The following is a 21,807-nucleotide window of genomic DNA, read 5'->3' on the forward strand; positions in this document are numbered from 1 at the left end:
TATCAAGTCCCTCAGACTCGACAAGTTCCCGTTTGCTGTCAAAGAGGAACACTTTTATGCATCAACTGCAGACACATATCTCTAACGATAGCATACCAGTGGTTTTGGAGCAGTTGAAACATGAACAAGGAAGTGTTATCTTTGATATTCCTGTTTCAAATTTATGGCCAAAGTTTTTGCCAAAATGGAACCAGACCCAACATTGTGATGGTGATGAGTGATGCATTTGTGAGTATGAATTATGACACATTGCTCTACCAATGTGTATGTAGTAACTGCAATAATAAGAATAGCCTTGGGTGTATTTGTTTTATGCTTAATCTCTATGAAAGGACAGTCTTATTTAAGATGAAACACTGTACAGAGAGGCTTTTCCCCCACATTTAATTATGTTTTTGTGCCTCAATGTTTCCTCTTTCTGCAGGACGGGCGATTGACCTTTGACCCTGGCAGCAAAGTTGTCCAGCTGCCATATGTGAAGTACCTCAGGGAGCTTGGTACCACATTTCTCAATGCTTACACCAACTCCCCCATCTGCTGCCCCTCAAGAGCAGGTAATTAACCCACTAAAAGACACACTGGGGACCATCATATCGTAGTTATTGAATAAAAGTGGAATTGTAATGTATTTCACCTGTATAATAATTGTTCCCCAGCAATGTGGAGCGGTCAGTTTGTTCACCTCACTCAGTCATGGAACAACTACAAATGCCTCGATGCTAATGCAACGACATGGATGGACTTGCTGGAGGAGAATGGATATGTTACCAAGTCGATGGGCAAGCTGGACTACACCTCCGGGAGTCATTCTGTCAGGTAAGCAGGGTCAGGTAAACACCTTTACTTTACATTTTTGGTCCATATTTACCAAAAAGGCATGCCCGTACGAACAACAGCAGTGTTTGGGAATTGCCATATGAGTAATAGCTATTACCAACTATTCCTCAGAACAGTGTGAATCCTATTTTTGGATGACTGTCCTTCCTGTTTCTTTCCACTTCCCATTGTATTGTCTAGACCTGCATTTTCTTTTACGCATCTGTCCAATTTCTGCAGTAATCGAGTTGAGGCCTGGACACGGGATGTTCAGTTCCTCCTGCGCCAAGAGGGCCGGCCTGTTACACAACTTGTCGGGAACACGTCAACAGTGAGGATCATGAGAAAAGACTGGGAAAACACCGACAAGGCTGCACAGTGGATCCACCAGAGAGCTGCCTCCTCACACAAGCCCTTTGCTCTTTATCTCGGCCTCAATTTACCCCACCCCTATAAAACTGAATCCCTGGGTCCCCCTGCAGGAGGATCCACCTTCCTCACCTCTCCCTACTGGCTGAAAAAGGCATTTCATTCCCTGATTCTTAACATTTTTTCCTAATTATTGCAGAACTATAGTGGATGTGTTTTATATAACTTAGTCTAAACTGTGTTTTCCTCACAGGTGTCTTCAGAGCTCATCACTGTTCCTAAATGGCTTCCTGTTGATGCCATGCACCCCGTCGACTACTACTCCACTTTCACCAAAAACTGCAGTGGTGTTTTCACTGTGGAGGAAATCAAAAACATAAGGGCCTTCTATTACGCCATGTGTGCTGAAGCAGATGCCATGCTGGGTTAGTTGACAGCAGTGATTCACCGGGAGAAAGAATCTGAATCAGAAATCCGTCACAATTTCACAGTGTTACAGTGGAGGGACAGGCAAACACATTTCTTAAGAAAAACAGATGCATTGTATACAAAGTAGGTAGCAGAATTATAGAAGGTAGTGACCATATACAAAGTGATGATCCAGCAGCTAGTATTAACATTATTAAATTGTGAAAGTAGATATTGCTTTGTTTGTTTGCAGACTTTTGCACTCACAAAATGGCACAAGTTCAAACCAAACTGATGCCAAGTTAACTAATAGGCAGCTATAAACTTGCAAGTAGCAGTCTTATTCTTACGGGATCTCAACATAGACTAAAATACTAACAGTACTTAAGTAAAATAGTGCTAGAGAGGTAAAAGGGTTTCCAGCAAAGCCAGCTATAAAACAAGATGTAGCGTACCTGGTAACAACATGTTAATTATTTTTGGATTTCTTTAGCAGTATTACATCTGCTTCTGTGAATCCTTAAAGAATATTGGAGCTGCTTTAACTTCAATTATTCTCAGTAAAACTCCCATGAATAAATAAATGCAAACAATTACTGACTTCATTTGTAGGCACAATGATATTTAAGAGATATTGAGATTGAGTTATCTGCCACTTTATCCTTCCCCTGCTTGCTCTGTCTCACCAGGCCAGGTGATTTCAGCGCTGAGAGAGACTGACCTGCTCAACAACACTGTGGTGATCTTTACAGGCTGACCATGGAGAGCTGGCCATGGAGCACCGGCAGTTCTACAAGATGTCCATGTTTGAGGGCAGTTCCCATGTTCCCCTGATGATCATGGGGCCTGGGCTGAAGTCTGGCCTGCAGCTCAACCAACTTGTGTCCTTGGTTGATCTCTATCCCACTGTGCTGGGTAAGGAAGTAGACAGAAAACATAGATTAGAATCTAAGCGGTCTGCCTACTGTCTGTAAAAGCAACAGAATAAAAGCCCTGTTATGTTTAGATTTTAGTATTCAAACTTAATGTGTCACCCGTGTGTTTTGTGCAGACATTGCAGATGTTCCAGCTGTGGGAAATCTCAGTGGTCAATCCCTTCTTCCTCTGCTATCAAAGGTCAGAGTGTTGTTCAAGAAGCAACATCCAGACTGGGTTCTGAGTGAATATCATGGCTGTAATGTCAATGCCTCAACATACATGCTCAGAAGTGGCAGATGGAAATATATTGCCTATGCAGACGGCCTGACTGTCCCCCCACAGCTTTTTGGTGAATTCACAGCCTCAGACACTAAACCTAATGTAACTTAATCCTCTTTTGCTTTCAAGAACAATGAAACAATCATTAAACTGTCATCCTCTGCATGTGCTGTCCTCTTTGTTTTGCAGATGTAACACTGGACAAGGAAGAACTTCATAATGTTGTTCTAAAGTTCCCAGATGTGCAGGCGCGCCTGGACAAGCTTTTGCGTGGCATTGTGAACTATCCAGAAGTCTCAACAACTGTCCATCTCTACAATAAAAACGAATTTAATGCATGGCGCCAGAGTTTGGGGTCAAACTACAGCCAGGTCATTGCCGACCTCAGGTGGCATGTGGATTGGCAAAAAGATGCGTTAGCCTATGAAAGAGCTATTGACAAGTGGCTCTATGGCTCTCTGTGATATTTAGCTTTGTCGAAATGATATTTACTGTAGGATATCTTTTTGTTTTGGATGAGCTGGACTCAATCTTTGATTCAAATTGGACTCTTGTATTCTTTACAATGAGAGCCTTAAATGGTTTTATATATTGCTCTTAATGATTTATACTGTAACTGCTATGATTATGGATCATCCCAGAGTAATAGGCTGTATTTAATGTCATAAACTGACACTTAATCTGGATCTTTACTTATGTAGCATCGGTGTTCATTTGCAATGACTTTTAATGGGACCAAACATAACATGTCAATGACATAAAAGTTTAATGAATTCCTCCCAGTATTTAGCGATTTCCTTTTTCTGAAATAACTGAATATTTTTGTTCAATTTGTATTGTTATTTTTTTCTTTTGCTTGTATTTGCACACACATTTAAGTGGACCCATAGATGTATTTAGAGTGGCCCAAACCGCTGCAAGTCATTTTATTTTGAAAGTCCAGAGGGGGCGTGGCTTCTTCTCTTTCACTTCCGTGTCAGCCAACTGGAGGAGCTGAGGAAGTTTTCCACGTAAACAGTGGGTTCCCTAATATTTATTCACATTTGCAATTACTGCGTAGTTCAAAGCTTAACCAAAACATTAATAAAAAACTGTTATCTTAATGAATGTTTGAAACCATGTCTCATTCTAAAAGTAGTAAAGTTAAACAGTGTTTTGATGCTATGACAAGCTTTCAACTGATGCTACATTTAGCTAGCAAAAATGCTAATATAAGTCTCAACTCTTAAGTTATCTGTGTGTTTGACTGTCAGCTACACCCGTAACTCAGTAGGTATTTGTTGACATTGATTTGCTCTTAATATCTTCCCGTACGTCTCAAGTTCATATACCTATACCTTGTGTTTATTGTTAGGGATGTGACGATGTTCCTTTTTTATGTGTCTTTTTGCTCCCTTTAGATATTTACAAGATGTCTAGTAAAGAAGTGAAAGCAGGCCTTAAAAGTGCCAGGGATGCCATTAAAAACAAAGAGTTCAAAGAGGCTCTAAAACACTGCAAGGTAAAGTATTTGAGACACACACTACAGATAAAATGAAGTTTAATGAGGTGTTGATGGTTGATATTAACCTGTTTCAAGCAGGCAATGTGTCTTCCCAGCAGAGACGTTGTATAAAAGACTTCTTTCTCTCCTATTTAGAATGTTTTGAAACTTGAGAAGAACAATTATAATGCCTGGGTGTTCATCGGGTTGGCAGCTAGTGAACTCGAGCAACCAGAGCAGTCACAGACAGCTTATAAAAAGGCTGTGGAGCTGGAGCCAGAGCAGCTGCTGGCATGGCAGGTAAGGGTGGAAAATTCAGTGTTCAGGACTAGCTGGTTCTTTAAACATCCTACTACACATTGCAATGAGCAATCTTTTACCTTTAATGGGTATCACCTAATTAAACCAAGTCATTTCCCCTTTGATGTCACTGATGTGTTGCATATGATACTACTCCTATCCCCGTGTGCAGTAATTATGAACTATGTTTTTTAGGGCTTGGCAAATCTTTATGAAAAGACCGATCAGTGGGACTTCCAAGTGGAGCTACCTAACGTCTATCAGAAGCTTGTTGAGCTGTATACAAGGTAACACCTCTTCGGGATGCGTCTTAAAACTGCATTATAAGCTTGTACCCTCGTTCTGATTTCTTAGCAACTTTTGACTAATTTTACATATTTGATTTGTGATGTTATTGATTCTTAATATCCTCATCATTCACAGCTCTGACAAAAATAAATGTTATGAGACCATCAGTAAGCTCACCAACATCTATCAGTCTGACAAAGAATATTCTAAGGTATGTTAAATTAAAACACATGTGTTCAACTGAAGAAGAAACATATTTTCTGTTCTTTTTACACATTTTAATGCATTTATGTTTGAATATAGTTGGCAAAGGTTAGGCTGCTGCTCATCCAAGTGAAGGAGGAAGAAGGAGTGGACAGGAAAGAGTTACTGCAGCTATGGCAACAGCTGACCAAACTCCTCTCTGACTGCCTCAACGGGGAAGTGCAGGACAAGGAAATTCAACAATATGTAAGATATTCCCCAAATTTCTTTTTGTGTATAAAAGAGTTGCATTACATACTAGCCCACCTCTGTACACAATATTATCCCTGAGTTACATAAAAACCACCTGTCTCTAACCTATCGGAGCTTTTTTGTAACTGTTTTGTTTGTGCTTTTCAGATAATCACAGCATATGAAAAGGCTATGATGCTAATGGATCCTGTCCCAGGGGAGGAACACAAGAAGATGTCAGCTGACTATGTCAAATGTCTTTCTAAAGTAAGCTCACCTCATCTGAAGTCAGAAACACAGAAAATGAAGGATGTTGTTGCTCATCATGAATCTTCCCCTCCTGTAGCTGCCACAGGAAGACACCAAAATGAAAGAGGCCTGTGAGTCCATGCTCTCGCTCTACCCAAACCAAAGCTATCCTCTTGAAATGCTTTGTTCTCACTACCTCGAAACAGGTAACATACTGTTGTCTTGCTCAATAAATCAGCAATCCCAGAATGCCATGAGGTTGTGACAGTCAGTCTTGTCTCTTTATGCATGTTGTATTTCAATTTGAAGGTCTTCAGGATGAGGGTACAGTCAGCTGTTTCTCCCGGCTCCTGGATCTGGCCCCTAGCAGTGGAATAGGTCACCTGGGTCTGGGCACCAAAGCACTGCAGGAAGGAAGGTTTAAAGACGCCATCAGGGACCTTTCTCAAGGTGCGTTCATGAAACATCAAAGATTGTATTTCTTGTTACATGTATGTGATTTAAAGTGTTTGTGCTTAGTTCACCTAATGTGTTTCTTCTGTTTTATTAGGGTTGAAGAAAACGAGCTCCAGCACAGGATGGTGCAGTCTGGCTGAGGCGCAGTTTAAAATGCAGAGATATTTAGACAGTGCTTCATCATGCACCCAGGGTATGTTATGTCTGCTTTGCAATACTATGATTTACCCGGATGTAATCACTGATCCAGCTAATGAAAAAAGTACAGCTATTTTATTCCCTGAAGCAGATAGTGAACCTTGCTGTGTGTCTGCTTCTGTTAGGACTGACGCTGTGTGTTCCCGGAGACAAAGAGCTGAGGGTCAAACTGCTAAAGCTGAAGCTAGAGGCTTTGGTCAGGAGTGGAGGAGAGGAGGCTGCAGACCAGGCTTTGGAGACCTTCTCCCAGGTGATGTGGTTTACTTAGAATGTGTATTGTAGCAGTTAAAAGTGTTTATTTATTTGTATCTGTGTTGGTGAAGCTATTTTGAGGTTGTAACCTAAACCATGCTGTACATGTGAAGAGCTTATTAATGTCGGCATAAAATGAATGTTTATCTTTGTTGTTTTTTAGATTCCAGATGCTGAAAAAGACCCTGTTCTCGTAGCGCTTAGAGGACATGCATACCTCTATAAGGGACAAGTTGACGAAGCACTTAAGGTACAAAACATCTGGGAAAATGTCTCATTTGATTTATGATACCATAGGAATAACCGGGCTACAGTCAAATGAAATTATGTTATGTGTTAATTTGGGCAAATAACAGAAATGAACACTATTCAAATGAAATGATAATGTCTTCTCTAGGTGTCCTCAGAGCTGCTGGCCTCTAACCCTAACCTGACCCAGGCGCTGGTTCTGAGAGGACAGGCCCATTTGGTGCAGGGTGAACTTCAGTTAGCAGAGGAGAGGTAAAAACTGATTTCACCGTGTTTAGTCTGAGGTTTAAATCTGAGGTTTAAATCTCTGGCACTTCACTTTCCTAACTCAAAGTAAAATCCAACAGTGAATTTTAAAAGTGCAAAACTGTTTTCTTCTCCTGGGTGAAAGTTTTCTCTATCGCCCTTCTGTTCAGTTTCCTAAAGGCGGCGAGCCAGAGCCCAGACTGTGGAGAGTATTATTTCTTGCTCGGACGACTCTATTGGGACATGGGAGAAGAGACCCGTAAAGACCGGCGCAAAACCCATACTCACTTGCTCAAGGTTAGCACAATTATTATTCAGATATTGTCATGTTCTGCTGTTGATGGGAATCATTTTTCACTATGGTCTAGTCTACGAAAGATCACCCGTTTAAGAACAAAAATAAACTGTACAATTAATCAAAATGTTATCCAAATTGCAATATGGACTGGTGCAACATCCCAATCCCAGTAAGCACACTATCTAGTAGAGGCATAATAAGTGAAACTGTAATTCTGGATAAAGTATTTTAGTGCTACAAAAGATTTCGTTGGAAGATAAAAAAATCTATAATTTTTGTATATTTTTAAAAGATCAATCCCTCTTATATTATAGGTCATATTGCACTGCAGTATCAGTCAAAATCATTTAAATGAGTTATTTTTGCCAAATCGTGCAGTCCTAGTCAGAATTCAATTGCTGTGCTGAATTACAGCTTATTTATTCAAAGCTTAATTTTTCATTTCAGGCTGCAAAGCTAGACCCAAACCTCGGTTGTGTTTTCCGCTACCTCGGACATTACTACCGGGAGGTGGCAAAGGATCATGCCCGGGCCCGAGGCTGCTATAAGAAGGCCTTTGAGATGGACAACGATGATGCCGAGTCTGGAGCTGCCTCAGTGGACCTCAGTATGGAGCAGGACGACATGGACACTGCCTTAGCGATCCTTCAGTCCGTGATTGAGAAAGCCACTCCAGGCTCGGCTAAATGGGCGTGGATGAGACGAGGGCTGTACTACCTGAAGGTTGGAGAGTATCAACAAGCTGTATCTGAGTAAGAGTTTAATATCTCAGAGCGTTATTTATTGTTTTCTGCATTATAATAGATATATGAACATCATTTAATTTATGTTTCCAGCCTGCAGGCAGCTCTGAGAGCAGATCCCGAGGACTGGGTGTGTTGGGAGTGTTTAGGTGAGGCCTACTTAAACCGCCGCAGCTTCACAGCTGCTCTGAAGGCCTTCGGTAAAGCCCACCAGCTCCAACCCGACTCCATCTACAGCGTGTACCAGGCTGCTGCTATCAAACAGACCCTGGGCAAGTTCAGAGAGGCGGCCGCAGAGTATCTGCAGGTCACAGCGCAGCAGGACTATGTTCCTGCTCTTAAAGGTGGGTGTTTGCTTTCACATTATGCTTTGTGATGCATACCTCTGAGTCATGTAATCATGGTTAAATGATCTGATGTTCAGGTCTTGGGGAGTGCCAGCTGTCTCTTGCAAAAGGTTTAATGGAAGACTGCAGAGATGGGGGAGCCATTGACCTCATTCAGCAAGCCATACAGAACCTCTTCAGGTAATGACTACACATCAAAATGAAATGAGGCATTGTGTGGGATTCCTCACATTGAAGTTCCAAAAGGACTCTTTGTCTGATTTAATTGACCTATCATTTTACGTTTCAGAGCTGTGGAGCTGCGTCCAGACCTGTCCTGTTTGTGGAAGCTGCTGGGAGATGCTTGCACCGCCGTCAGCTCTGTGTCGCCAAACAGAGCTCAAGTTATAATGCCAGCCCCACTCGCTGGTTTAGACCCCAACACCCAGAGCCCCACACTGAACCAGGCCCAGACACTCAAAGTGGGAGAGAGGTAAGACCATGAACAGGCATCGATGTCTTCCAAGCTGCCTTTACCATCTCTACTCCATCAAAGCATACATTTATAAATGTGTTGTGTATTTTTGATGCCATATGAACTGTGTCTGCCCCCCAAGCATAGAAATTAAACACTGAACTATGTCTGTTTTTGTCTGCAGGTGTTTCGCCCGTGCTTTGCAGCTGATGTCTGCGGTGCCCAGCCTTTGGTATGACCTAGGTCTGAACTATTATCACCAGTCCAGCCTGCCCGGCCCCACAGAGGAAGACCAGAACTCCTCTTCTCTGCTCCTAGAGAAGGCCCAGCAGGTGATTCACACAGTCCTGCAGTTTTATATTGTGTACTCCCAGCAGGAGGTCTTTTTAAAGATACTTTTTCGTTTGTTTTCAGTGTTTGAAAAAGGCTATCATGATGGACAGTGGGAACCATAACTATTGGAATGCCCTGGGTGTGATTTCCATGAGCAGAGGTAATAATATGCTGCTACGTTCTTATGAAGAATAGAGGTGTGACATACCAGGTGGACATTTTCTTCTAAATGTTTTTATTCCATGTGCAGAAAATGTTTTATCATCAACTGTTTTCTTTGAGTTGATCATAAAACACATTTTAAAATTGAAATATATATTTGTTTAAAGAGCAGTTTTACTGTCATCGCTTTGCTTTACAAAGCAGGTCTACTGTCATGATTCAACTAACTATTAGGGGTGGGTGAAATAACCGGTACAGCATTGATTTATTTCAGAAGTTTTTTTAGAAATTCTTAGAATTGGGTTTTTTTCAGAAATTCTCACAATTTTGACTTTTGTTTAACAGAGACACAGTTGCACTCAGAAGATACGTTCAGAAATAGAACATTTCTTACATTAAATATACTAAAAACCTACGTACCGTTCTGCTGCAGAGTACTCAGTTTAGTTAAAGTGGATGAGAGGGAGCTTTAGAATCGCAATACTGCGATAGTATCGTATCGTGGGGACCCTGGGGATTCCCACCCCTAATAACTATGATCATCAAAATGTTTGGTAGAAAGGTGGCTTGGTATCTTATGCCATCTTGTCTCTTTCTTCCTGTTCCATCAGGTCTGGAGAACTTCGCTCTGGCTCAACACTGCTTCATCAAGTCCATCCAAGTCGAACCAAATGTATGGAGCAAACACTCTTTCAGGTCATGAAAATTCAAAAGTGTTCCCGGAAATGATTCTGATGTTCTCTGATGTGTTTTTACTGTGTGTTACAGAATGTGGTTGCTTGGACCAACCTTGGCACGCTGTATTTGAAAAAAGACAATATAGAGGTGTGTATAAACATTTGTTTGGTTTGTATGTTTATCGTAGTTGGTTGCCTTTTTCCATGTGAAAGTTTGCTCTTGTTTTTTTAGCTTGCACACAAGGCCTTCAAGATCGCCCAATCCCTGGAGCCGCTTTATGTCAACTGCTGGATTGGACAGGTACAGAGACATCATAAAACAACCTTTTTTTAGATCATCAGGAGAAAAAACTGTTTAACTAACAATTTAAAGGATAATAAGATTTACTTTGCAACAGTAAGTAATATGACAGACATGTAAGGCTTCATAAAGTGTTTGATGAAATGTATCTAAGTACAGAGAAGCATACATTTAGATATCATTTTATTAGAAACAGAATGAACTACCTTGTTCTTGATTGGCTTAAATTGACTGTATTTGATTCTGTTTGTTAGCATATGCCTTGAATAGAGTAAAAGATTTGATTAGTCTAATAGAAATGTCATACGCTTGTAGGTATCTTACTCTTTACTGGTCTTTGATCCTGTTTATCTGTCGAAATGAAAGTGTTCCCCCTCTGATCTCCTCCCAGGCGCTGATAGCAGAGCAAGTGGGAAGCTATGACGCCATGGATCTCTTCAGACACACCACGGAGCTCAGCACACATGTGGGTGACCTTCCACAATCCCTGTGGTTTCTTTTGTGATACCACCTCATTCTCTGGCAGTCAAATATTTGCCCCAAATGTTACTACGAAATCTCCAGGAATAAGCCCTTTGCTACAACCGGCAAGTAATCTGTGTATTCCTAACATTTCTCTGCTTTCTTCTCCTCCTTATCTGCTTCTCTTCCTGCAGATGGAGGGAGTGAAAGGTTATGCCTACTGGGTATGTTCCACCCTGCTGGATAAGAGCAACAGAGACTCAACGCTGTACCGCTACAACATAGTCCAAATGAACGCCGTCTCCGCTGCTCAGGTGTCTCTCAGCAAGTACACAGGTACAGCGTCTGACCCTCGGACCCCTCAGTTTATTTTGAGGCGGACATTGTCTGACATGAAGTTTCTTTTGAATCCCTCCCAGAGAGGATCCAGTCCGACCCCGATGCTTTCATTATGCTCGGCTTCCTGAATGAGCATCTGCAGCTGAAGAGGCAGGCCGTACAGGCTTACAAAAGGTGGCTGTAGAGTTCTCACTGATGGAGCACTGTACCAAGAAAAGGAACACACTGGAGTAGCTTCAGTGAAAGACTCATTCCACTAAGATGCAGCACAGGAAGTCCATTTTCTATTGATATTTTATTGGACATTCTATGTAAATGTATGGAATATCTTATTTAATTTGATATATTATGGCACATTCATTCTCATTTTATTCTTAGAGGAAAAACTGTGAGGAAACCCAATGTCTCCCAGGCTAAATAAAATATCTGGCACCTCTTTTTCATCTGTAAAGCAATTAATTGAGTGCATTACGCCTTACTTAATCTGAGCTCTCTTTCCTCAGAGCTGTTGAACTTCTCCAGTCCATGTCCTCCGAAGAAGCGCTGGCGTTTGCTCTGGGCAGTTACGGACGTGCTTTGTGGTAACAACCAGATTTCTTATTACAATTTACTTAACCATCTTGGACTGACAAAATACCCCAAACTCCATATTTTCTGTGTCCCCTGCAGCACCTCAGGGCAGTCGGAGGAGGCGGTGCGTGTGTATAACTCCACTCCCCTGCAGGAGCTCAGTGATCTGACTGGCCTGGCTCTGTCCTACTGCAGGGAGGGACTCATCCCGGAGAGCATCAGCGGTGAGGACTTGGACAAATCTGAGAGTGTTTACATGCCAGAGGGACTGTGACTTAATTACTGTGTGTGTTCTGTAGCCTATGAACGCGCCTTGGCTGTGGCCTCCAGTGAGAAGGAGAAGGCTTACATCCTGACAGCTCTGGCGCTGCTTCAGCACCGGCAGGGGAACCTGGACTCGGCCAAGACTCTGCTGTTCAAATGGTGAGTCCACTGTGGTTTTGTGATAATGAATGAGTGGTGCAGAAATGAGTTAGCGTTTTACCACTTCCTGTCCCCCTTGTCTTGATGTCAAAGTTTTTTCCAACGTGTTCTTGGTTAGGTGTCTGAAATAGGTTCTCTGGTTAACAGAAACATAATATACACCAGTAAACACCCGTCCTGCTTTCCGCTTCCACAGCTCGATGCTAAAGGAGCCAATCCCGGAGTCCCTGCTCTGCCTATGTGCCCTGGGATTGGTCCACAGCGATGCTACGCTAGCTGCTGCCGCGCTCACTGAGCTGCTGAAGCAAGGTCCCGCCTCTGGGAGTGTGATAGAGCAGCGCTGTCTGCTCACCTGCTCCTTGCTCGCCCTGCAGGGGAACTACAGCGCCGTGCAAAGAGAGGCTTCCAGGGCTGTACACAGGTAATGCGTGACAGATTGAAGATCTTTACTGCATGTATCGCTTGATCTTCTGTCCTTAGTTTTGGGTCCATCGTGGATAGAAATGTCAAAGCTTATGTGATTCACAGCAATCCTGGAAACCCGTCTCTGTGGGCCCTGCTGTCAAGACTGGTACCACAATACTACCCGAGGAAAGCAAACGTAAGGAACTCTATTATGCTTACATTTTATATTCATGTATAACCTGATCAACCTTTTCTCTGGAAACAGTTTAAGTGATGTTATTCTCCTCTATGTATTCAAGGGCGGAGCGATGGCTGGTCACGTTGCCTGTCTCTCCAGTATGACGCTAGGAAAGGTGAAATATTGATTATATATTTACATTTCAAAGTCTTTGTTTACCTTGACTGGCATTATAAATTCAAGCTTAATTATTTTACGTGGAAAACTGTTGATATGTCCGCATGCAAAAGACATTTGAACGGACAAAGCTGGTATCTTTGCCCCAGCGGTTTGTAAAGGAAACTGATGTGTCCTGCAGAGAGCGTTGCTGTACAGTGGAGTGAACCAGCTGGCCAATGGGAGGCACTCTGGAGAGGACAAACACAGGAATGCACTGAAGACTATGCAGAGAGCTGTGATGCTTTGTCCTGGTATAAACACCCACACACCCACCCACGCACGCACGCACACACACACACACACAAATGAAACTAACACATGAACAACCACACAGTTTTCATCAGAAAGAAAAAAAAAGGTGTCTTTGAAAGCAAATCAGTGTTGAAAATTGTCAGAAACAGGAAATACAGTTGTGAATATTTTGGGATTAAGTGTACCACCATTACCCACCTACTATTAAACAGGGAAATGTCCTTGTGTGATCTGAGTCTCCGCTCTTCTCTCTACTTTCAGATGATCCTGCCACGTGGGCGGGATTAATGGCTGCCTGTCACACAGAAAACACTTCCTGTTACCTCTCAGGTTCTGCTCCCTGCAGACGAGGACTGGAGCAAACCCTCATGTCAGTGGTTTCAGAGAAAGGTGTGTGTGCATTGTGCATTTTATAGACTTCACTATGTTGTGTTTGTTTGAGAGAATAACTGACTCCTTTGTGTTTCCCAGTGCATAATGTGGAGGAGATAGAGCGCCCGCTTGCACAGACTCTGGAAGGCTGGGTGCTCCAACAGGCAGTGACGGGTCTCATGCTGGGAGGACAGCTGGAGCAGGCAGAAGCCCTCTGCACACAGGTGACATATAAACACACTTCCTTTCACAACTTCCATTAGTTATTTCAATGTAGACTTGTTCCTGTAATACATATGTCAAAGATGAAGCAATACTAGTTACTTTTGAGGCTTTTTACCCTCATGCTCTGCCTTCTTTCTCCCAGGTGCTGAGTGTTTCTCCAGAGCACCCGGCTGTGACGCTGTCCCTAAGGCAGGTGCAGTGTCAGCGCCTCCTTTTGGCCGGTGGTGACACTGTCCTCCCAGACTCTGTGCTGGAGCAACTGAACGCCACTGTGATGATGAACCCCACAAACCTTGGGGGCTGGCATGTAGGTGGACACATATCATACCAGTCTTTGTATCGCATTGACTCAATGACAAGCTTTTGCTCTAGTTGTTTATAACACAATAGGACATTGTTCACTCAGACTGAAGTCTATAGAGAGGCTTTAATATTCTCAGCCTACGATTGTGGGTGTTGAGTCAGCGAAATAATGAGAAATATCTGCCTATCGCTTCAACTGAGACCCAAGAAGACCACATCTGTGCCTTGTTTCATACCTCATATGACTCACATCAAATGGATGCTACCGGCTATTTATTTTTAAAGCCGTGCATATATTGGCAGATGGATCCTTGACCAATAATGTAACATATGGTCCTTTCAGAATTTACAGGCATATAATATAATGTAATGCTAGGCGATTAGGTGTTCTGCAAGTCCTTAAATATACTGGTAAAAGGCTCTCTTTTTGCTTTAACTTTAAGCAAGAGGCAGAGGGTTATTTTTTAGTGATTATCAGATGCAAACTCTTCACTAAAGAAAAAAGATCAATTTTTAACCTTTTTTTTTGTCTTCTAAAATTCTAACAATCCTTTCTCTACCTTCCTCTCTCCTCCCACCTGTCCCACACATTCTCTCCTCTACTCCACTCATTCTTGATTTCATAACCCTCCCCTCCTCCCTTCCTCTCCTCCTCTCAGTGGCTGGCCGAGGTGTATTGTAGTCAGGGTCTGCTGGTGCAGGCGGTCATGGCCTACAGGCAGAGTCTGCAGATCGCCTCTCAGCTCGGCCTTCACAGCAGCCAGGTTTCCAGCCTGCTTCGGCTAGCACTGCTGGCCCTGGGACCCTGTATGGTGAGTTCCTGCGTAATGTGTTACCTCAATCTAGAGCCAGAATATCTCTGATTTAAGTACAGCTATTACAGCACAACTATCTGAGATCTTTCTCCTGCGATACTGTGGCAATGATCGCAGCCATCGCTCCTGAAAGCATTTACCTGCACAGCAGGCAGTTGGTTAAGAGCAGGTTTACAGGTTTAGTAGATTAATAAAACATAACTTTGTGTAGGACTGTCGCTGCTAGCATTGTTCTTAATCATGTGATGACCTTTCAGGCGGGTGTCCCTGGAAACGACTGGACAAACATGACAGCGGAAGCCACTACTGAAGTGTTGAAGCTGGGTTCCTCCTCTGTGGCCCTCCTTTTCCAGGCCCTGTTCCAGTTTGTGACCAAGATGGCTGCTAGGTCAGTGCTTCTCACGGTGTTATCCTCTGCAGCAGGTCGTGTGCAAATGCCTGAGCACGTTGCCTGTGCGAGGGATGTTCTGCGTCAATATGCAAATTAGGTTAACCCATTGGCTCGTAAGTGAAGTATACCTGCTAAAGGGATTCCTGAAGCTTCAGATTTATGACTCCCTTCTGTCTATTCAAGATGTTGGTACTTTTGAGACAGACATCATCTTATTCCATATATCTTAAGAGCAAATTAGCATGTGTGATTTACAACAACAAAAGCAGCACCATAGGCATTTTTACAATATTTCCTGCTCATTTCATTCACATATTCCACTCCTAAATGTAGTCTTGAGTATATGAAAAAATCCAGACTATTGTAGTGATTTTGGTTAGCAAGTAACAAGGTTCATGTTTTACCTTTGTGTTCTGCAGGGAAACAAGGCGTTTGTTGGAGAGGCTGGCGTACTCTCAGGACGTCCCGGTGACGGTGGTGCAGGTGGCCAGCTGGTACCTCCTCAGACACTTGCATAGCAAAAACGACCAGGAGCTAATGAATGTGAGCAGAGCTACTTTATAACTGGATGTATATTAATTTGATATCCCTAAGTGTGTGTGAAGCTGAAACTAATCTTACATGTTTAATCACATATTCATTTCCCCACAACTTTTTCTAATCTTTTACAGGTCCTTTTACAACATGCCAAAATGAACAGAGATCAGAGACTGCTGGAGTTTCATTCACTGCTTTCCTCTTCGTCAGCTTGAGTTGTCTAATTCTACAAATGCGTCACTATGAAATCATGTAGCTGAGCAGCGTTCATTTACAAAATGTAGCTTTATCTTCTGTTAAATAAATATGAAATCATATCAAACTCCATATTATGTGTCACATATCACAATGTTTATTGTCCTTACATGATTCTTTGGTTGTACATTATACAGCATTCAGGATATCAAATACAATCTGCAGAAATCATGATCTTTATTGCATATTACTTCAAAATGAAATTCACTTCAAGTAACTGATGTTCAGATTGAAATAAAGGCATCTGGCTTAAACTAAATGATTGTCTCATCATGATTGCACATATTCCTTATGCTTGCTGATGTGTCAAGAATACAGTACAGAAACTACTCCAATTCATACAAGATGACTTTGAAAATAACACAGAGATCCCCTAGAGACATGTGCAGCTGTAGCTATTGTAGCAAGTTACAGATGTTTATTGAGGAAGTGAAAAAGGTTTGAACATGGGGAAGGAAAGTAGAAACTTTGATTCATGTTTGAAAAGTATGGTCACACCCTGAGCTTTGAATTTTACTCTTTTAGTTATTTTAGATATGGTTTCCCCTCCACAAGGCCATTTGGACGTGGATCGACTTGTTTCACCCTCTCACTATGTAGCTGAACAGACATGCTTGGTCATGAGCGTGCAGATGTTTTGCCCACAGCCCCAACACTGTTGCTTGATGTGTGCAGAGCCCTGCTGGGTCTTCCTCTTACAAAGTGAACACACATCCACAGCACCATCACCTCCTCCGCTGGGATTTGTTAGACTATTATCCACAAGCTTCTGTAGCTCTGCCAGCACGGTGTTTGGAGCCTTTGCGATGCCTACCACCTTCACTCTTTTGGGGTCAAACACACAGTCCTCCTCTAGGCCACTGGGCACTGCTTTCATGCCACAGTTGGGGGGCACCCAGGCAGTGTCGTAGCCCTGCGAACTCCAGGTGTACTGCATGGGATGGTTATCCGTGTCAATGCGCTTGATACGGCCCAGATGCACACGTAACTCAAGGGCCACTCTGTCTGAAGGGTTGTTATTTAAAGGATAACGTTCCGCTTTTTTCTGATCTCGACTGACATACACGCCCTTGCCCAACATGCCACCTGATGACTGCTTGAAGCCATTGGTTATGATGAGCCGAGCATTGGCGACGCTGGTGCCATGGTACATTTTGTAGACTCCCTTGTCTTTTGGCTGCTGAGAAGCCCCCAGCTCCAAACGAGGAGATTCATCATCGTAGGTCACCTCCCAGCCAAAGAATGGCAGCGACATCTTTTTTTAACAAGGGATGCTGTTTAAAACCAGAAGCTCTGTGAGAATAAAAGCAAAAATGGCATAATGTTGTAACATTTTTGACAGATTGGGTGTGACTTTTCCTGACATGTTTTAAAATGTCTTGGATATAGCTCAGATTCCTATGTTTCCACAGGATTCAAAGGCTTTATTGACAACAGGACAAACGCTACAGCATACTTTTGGCAATGAATGTCTCAGGCCCCTCTAGCAATGCAAAATACAATAAACTTAACACATAAAAAGAAATAAAAATAGTGCAAGAACAAATAGAAATAAATGCGACAAAGTGGGAAATTGTGTTAGGTGGTAGCTAAACAGTGTTGCACATCATTCTGTCAACCATAATATTCTGTCCCAATTAGTTGTTCTATTTTGCTGCTGACATTTTTTGAACTCTCACATAATATACTTTGATATCAGCTGTTCCCAAAACTTGCCTACATAATTATAAACAGGGTCACAATTGTTGATATCTTTGACTGACAGAAATGTTATGGTCTTTCATAATGGTTAACATCCGCTGCTAAACGTTGTTTATGTAGATTATTGATACTATATCGTCTCATAATTTGTTAAAGTTTTCACACCTAGTTTTACAACAACAGGATGCCGTTTGTCGTGCTAAGCTAGGAAAAGTTAGCCCTCAGGTTATGTAGGCCATATGCTAGTATACTAAGATGTCGTGTACGTTACAACGATGGATTTGGACCAACTTCTTTGGTATTGTTAAGTATTGTAACGTCATGCTACTAAAACTGTTTTTCTCTTTATCTAATGAGCTATAATTAATATATAAGTTTATGAATTAACGTTTAAATGTAAGTGAAAAAAACTTACCGTGGGTGTGTCGTTTCTAAACTAAATAACTTTCACTTTCCGTTGTCTTTTCTTAGCGTTTCTACTTTCGATGTGATGAGCCTGAGTGTTCTGATTATAAATGTTACTTTGAAGCCGCTCCAACGTGGCCGGTTAGCTCAGTTGGTTAGAGCGTGGTGCTAATAACGCCAAGGTCGCGGGTTCGATCCCCGTACTGGCCAACATGCTTTTTTTGTTAGCATCCATCATTGTCCCCCAAGGCAATACAAAAATGGCAGATAATACCATTTAAAGGAACAGAAAATTCGGTAATGAAAAGGACCTACAGTCACTGCTGATTTGATACCATCGCTTCAGTCCATGAGGTTGTCTATATAATAATAATAATAATAATACATTTTATTTGTAAGCGCTTTTCAATCCCTCAAAGACACTTTACAGATGAAAAATAAGTAATTAAAATACATAAAAACACAGAAACACAAGAAAACGCAGAAAAGTAGATACATTGTAAATAGAACAGCACAATACAACAGTCAGACAGAACAAAAACAGAATTAGGAAAAGTGGTGGTTAAGAATTATAGGCAGAGTGGAACAGGTGTGTTTTGAGTAGCGATATATATATATATATATATATGGCTATAGCTTTAAGAATTTGGCCTAAATTATCTGAGGATTTTCTGATTGCATTGTGCATATTCAAAGTTTAGTTTGTTTCAATTATATTACCACATCGTGTAGTTTTATAGCAGTGAAGTACTGCACTTGAAGGAGAAGGGGAAGACGTATTGTGTGCCTACAGTAGGAGCTCCTTAGCTTATCTACGAGCAAGGCCATGTTCAATTTCTTACTTCCTTTATCTTAAGTTAGACTTCAGACTGCAGCTGGGATGCCTGTCTCCTTTGAGCAGAAAATGAAATTGAATATTTCCAAACGTGTTTCTTTTCAGCACCACTTTTTGACTCTCTTATTTCTTTGCATGTCCTATTGGGACTTGTTAAACAAATGTTTCCAATGCTGCTTAATATTCTTCACACTACACAACATACAGATAAAAAGTATGAAATCGTAAAACTACGGCTTTACTTAGGCTATTAACAATATAGAATCATTTAAAACAACAACACATGATGGGTTCGATTAAATGACAAAAACATTTATTGGCTTCTCGCAAATTATTTCAGTCCCATGTTTTACATAAAAATATATTCCAAAAAACTGAATGTCAAAAATCCTTTTTGCTTTGTGTCCTTTGCAATCAAAATGGTATGCCGATAACAGAGCATAATCAATAAAATATTTAATATGTAGAACTATAATACGAACAAGCTACAGTTTACTTTAAATTAGTCTCAAGTTGAACATAAAGACAAAATTCTGAGAATTTCGGAAAAACTCAAAAATCTGAGAGCTTTGTGTTTTACTGCACAAACACCGGAAAGGAACACAATGATAACATTAATTTGGATTTGTAATATGAGTAGTATATATAATAAAATAACGATACTTGGCGTCCGTGTATCGATACTATTTCGCCATGCAAAGTATCGCGATACTATGCTGTATCGATTATTTCCCCCACTCCTAGTAGATAACTTACAAAAGATCACCAAAACACAGAGCAGTACATATTGATACATGTTATGATTCCTGTTTCCAAATTATGATTACACCCTGATAACAATTTATTTTTATCTAAACCAATACCCCCTTCCCTCACCCCTGTCAGGGTTTGGCTGGACAAAAATGCTTGGACATGAGAATGCAGATGTTTTTCCCACACTCCCAGCACTGCTGCTTGATGTGTTGAGAGCCCTGCTGGGTCTTTCTCTTGCACAGTGAACACACCTCTGCAGCACCATCACTTTCTATTCCAGATGGGTTTAATAGCAGCTGTTGAAGTTCTTTCTGGATGGAATCATTTGGTGCCTTTGCGATGCCTACCACTTTCACTCTTTTGGGATCAAAAACACAGTCCTCCTCCAGGCCGCTGCGCACTGCTAGGAGGCCAATCTTGGGGGGCACCCAAGCAGTGTCGTAGCCATGTGAGTGCCAGGTTTTCTGCATAGGATGGTTGTCCTTGTCAATGCGCTTTACACGGCCCACGCGCACATGTAACTGAAGGACCACTTTGTCTGTAGGACTACATCGCATAGGATAAGCCGTTGCCTTTTTTATATTGCGACTGACATACACGCCCATTCCTAGCATGCCATCTGAGGACTGTTTAAAACCATTGGCAATGATGACTCGTGCGGTGGTAATGCTGGTCCCATGGAACATGGTGTAGATGCCCCTGCTTCTGGGTTTCTGGGATGACTCCAGCTCCATACCAGGAAAAGAAGCACCATCGTCAGACACCTCCCAGCCGGAAAACTGCACTGACATCCTGATTCAGATATGTGTTTAATGGAGGATTTTGTAAATGTGCTGTAAAGATTGGAAGTTCTGTAAGAAATGTAAATGGAGATGTGGCATTATGTTAGAATTAAGAGCAATCAGGACGTTACTTTAACTGAATTACTGAAGTGAATAAACAAAAAATAGACACAGAAAATGTATTCGAAAATCGACATGGTTGTCGATTTGGGTACCATCTGGTTTTCTATGGTGGTCATTTTTGACCGGGAACACCATAGGTGTTACAAAGTTGACTAAACCACTTAAAATTCACTGGTGGTGATAAGCAATGGTATGTTAAAATGCCTACTGTGGAGGATAATAAAAGGACTTGAAGCAATCAAATGTAAAACACGATATTTATGATTGATGAACGTGATAAATCGGTCAGATTTGACCAAAACACGACAGGGGTTAAAAGAGGCAAGCAAAAGCAATGAGACCATTTGGTTAGCTCGGATCCCTTCTGTATATTGACATATATACTGTGTATAAGGACGACAGCTTGTTTTATACACATTAACTTGCTTTGCCCTGTTTCTCCTCCTCATTTTTACAAACTAAATCACTTGTGTTTGCATCCTTGTCAGAAGTGAATCCATCTTGTTTGAGCCTGTAATAATTGTTGCTAACCTTGCTGCTTTGGTGGCACTCTTATTCAGTTAGTCGTCTGCCTTTATAAATCACATTCAACTTTACACTAACTCGCACACTACTTGATAGCTTATTCAACTATAGCTACAGTCCGTGTGTGTGAACACAGGACGAGTAAACATATAAGCTTTTGTCAGCCTGAACACATAGCCTGAATACTAACAATCTGACAGCCATAAACTGTTGAATGCTAATTTATTGACTTCCTCTGTTAGTCTAGCAAAGCAAAACGCATTAACATGTCAAAACTATGAACTCTTACCGTCCGTATGGAGTTGCCAGCCAAAAAGATTTAACTTTCGGTTCCCTGGGTTTCGTTTATTATTTGATAGTTTGATTACGTCACCATTGGAGTCACTCATGGCCGGTTAGCTCAGTTGGTCAGAGCGTGGTTCAGGGGTTCGATCCCCGTATTGGCCAGCTGCATATTTTCTCTCACTCAAAGTTGGTAAAAATTCACCAAAGTTCCAAAAAGAAATTAAATGCTATTTAAAAAAGAGTAAATAGCTGCAAATCAGTGTTTATCTAAATACGACGAGGGCTATGAAGACCAGAACAATACACAAGTATACATAAACAACTGTATGTAGAAATACGGAAATAAATGAATGTACAAATAAATAATTATTAAGTAGACATTATTGTATAT

At 41.6% G+C, this 21,807-nt stretch overlaps 3 protein-coding genes and 1 non-coding gene across 4 annotated transcripts; 3 read left to right on the forward strand and 1 right to left on the reverse strand.

Annotated features, from left to right (window-relative positions):
• arsk (arylsulfatase family, member K) lies at positions 1 to 3,893 on the forward strand. Its single transcript, XM_063897095.1, is given in 9 exon segments — positions 1 to 228; positions 425 to 554; positions 657 to 816; positions 1,057 to 1,339; positions 1,439 to 1,610; positions 2,283 to 2,344; positions 2,346 to 2,508; positions 2,645 to 2,860; positions 2,980 to 3,893. Coding segments are annotated over 9 exon segments (1,569 nt in total). The 5' UTR covers positions 1 to 120; the 3' UTR covers positions 3,255 to 3,893.
• Positions 3,660 to 16,266, forward strand: skic3 (SKI3 subunit of superkiller complex). The gene is made up of 40 exons (XM_063897094.1): positions 3,660 to 3,807; positions 4,191 to 4,291; positions 4,430 to 4,573; positions 4,769 to 4,860; positions 4,997 to 5,072; positions 5,165 to 5,311; positions 5,465 to 5,563; positions 5,643 to 5,751; positions 5,855 to 5,995; positions 6,096 to 6,194; positions 6,325 to 6,449; positions 6,615 to 6,701; positions 6,849 to 6,952; positions 7,117 to 7,243; positions 7,692 to 7,996; positions 8,081 to 8,331; positions 8,412 to 8,514; positions 8,624 to 8,806; positions 8,973 to 9,120; positions 9,203 to 9,281; positions 9,895 to 9,956; positions 10,052 to 10,108; positions 10,193 to 10,261; positions 10,653 to 10,727; positions 10,918 to 11,059; positions 11,143 to 11,236; positions 11,566 to 11,643; positions 11,732 to 11,856; positions 11,932 to 12,055; positions 12,252 to 12,476; positions 12,584 to 12,656; positions 12,760 to 12,813; positions 12,997 to 13,108; positions 13,371 to 13,499; positions 13,581 to 13,705; positions 13,849 to 14,013; positions 14,669 to 14,821; positions 15,082 to 15,212; positions 15,635 to 15,758; positions 15,887 to 16,266. Exons 2-40 carry the CDS (start codon positions 4,202 to 4,204, stop codon positions 15,965 to 15,967), a joined length of 4,707 nt encoding a protein of 1,568 aa, XP_063753164.1. The 5' UTR covers positions 3,660 to 3,807; positions 4,191 to 4,201; the 3' UTR covers positions 15,968 to 16,266.
• LOC134873469 (uncharacterized) lies at positions 16,082 to 21,584 on the reverse strand. Its single transcript, XM_063897096.1, has 3 exons — positions 21,421 to 21,584; positions 20,034 to 20,552; positions 16,082 to 17,235 (listed from the first exon to the last, which is right to left on the reverse strand). The coding sequence occupies exons 2-3, from the start codon at positions 20,490 to 20,492 to the stop codon at positions 16,600 to 16,602; spliced, it is 1,095 nt and encodes a 364-aa protein (XP_063753166.1). The 5' UTR covers positions 20,493 to 20,552; positions 21,421 to 21,584; the 3' UTR covers positions 16,082 to 16,599.
• Positions 18,250 to 18,323, forward strand: trnai-aau (transfer RNA isoleucine (anticodon AAU)). Its single transcript has one exon. It is a non-coding gene; the product is annotated as a tRNA-Ile (tRNA).
• Positions 21,585 to 21,807: the final 223 nt, after the last annotated feature.

This window comes from Eleginops maclovinus, chromosome 12, assembly GCF_036324505.1.
Source record: "Eleginops maclovinus isolate JMC-PN-2008 ecotype Puerto Natales chromosome 12, JC_Emac_rtc_rv5, whole genome shotgun sequence".
NCBI classification, from domain to species: domain Eukaryota; kingdom Metazoa; phylum Chordata; class Actinopteri; order Perciformes; family Eleginopidae; genus Eleginops; species Eleginops maclovinus.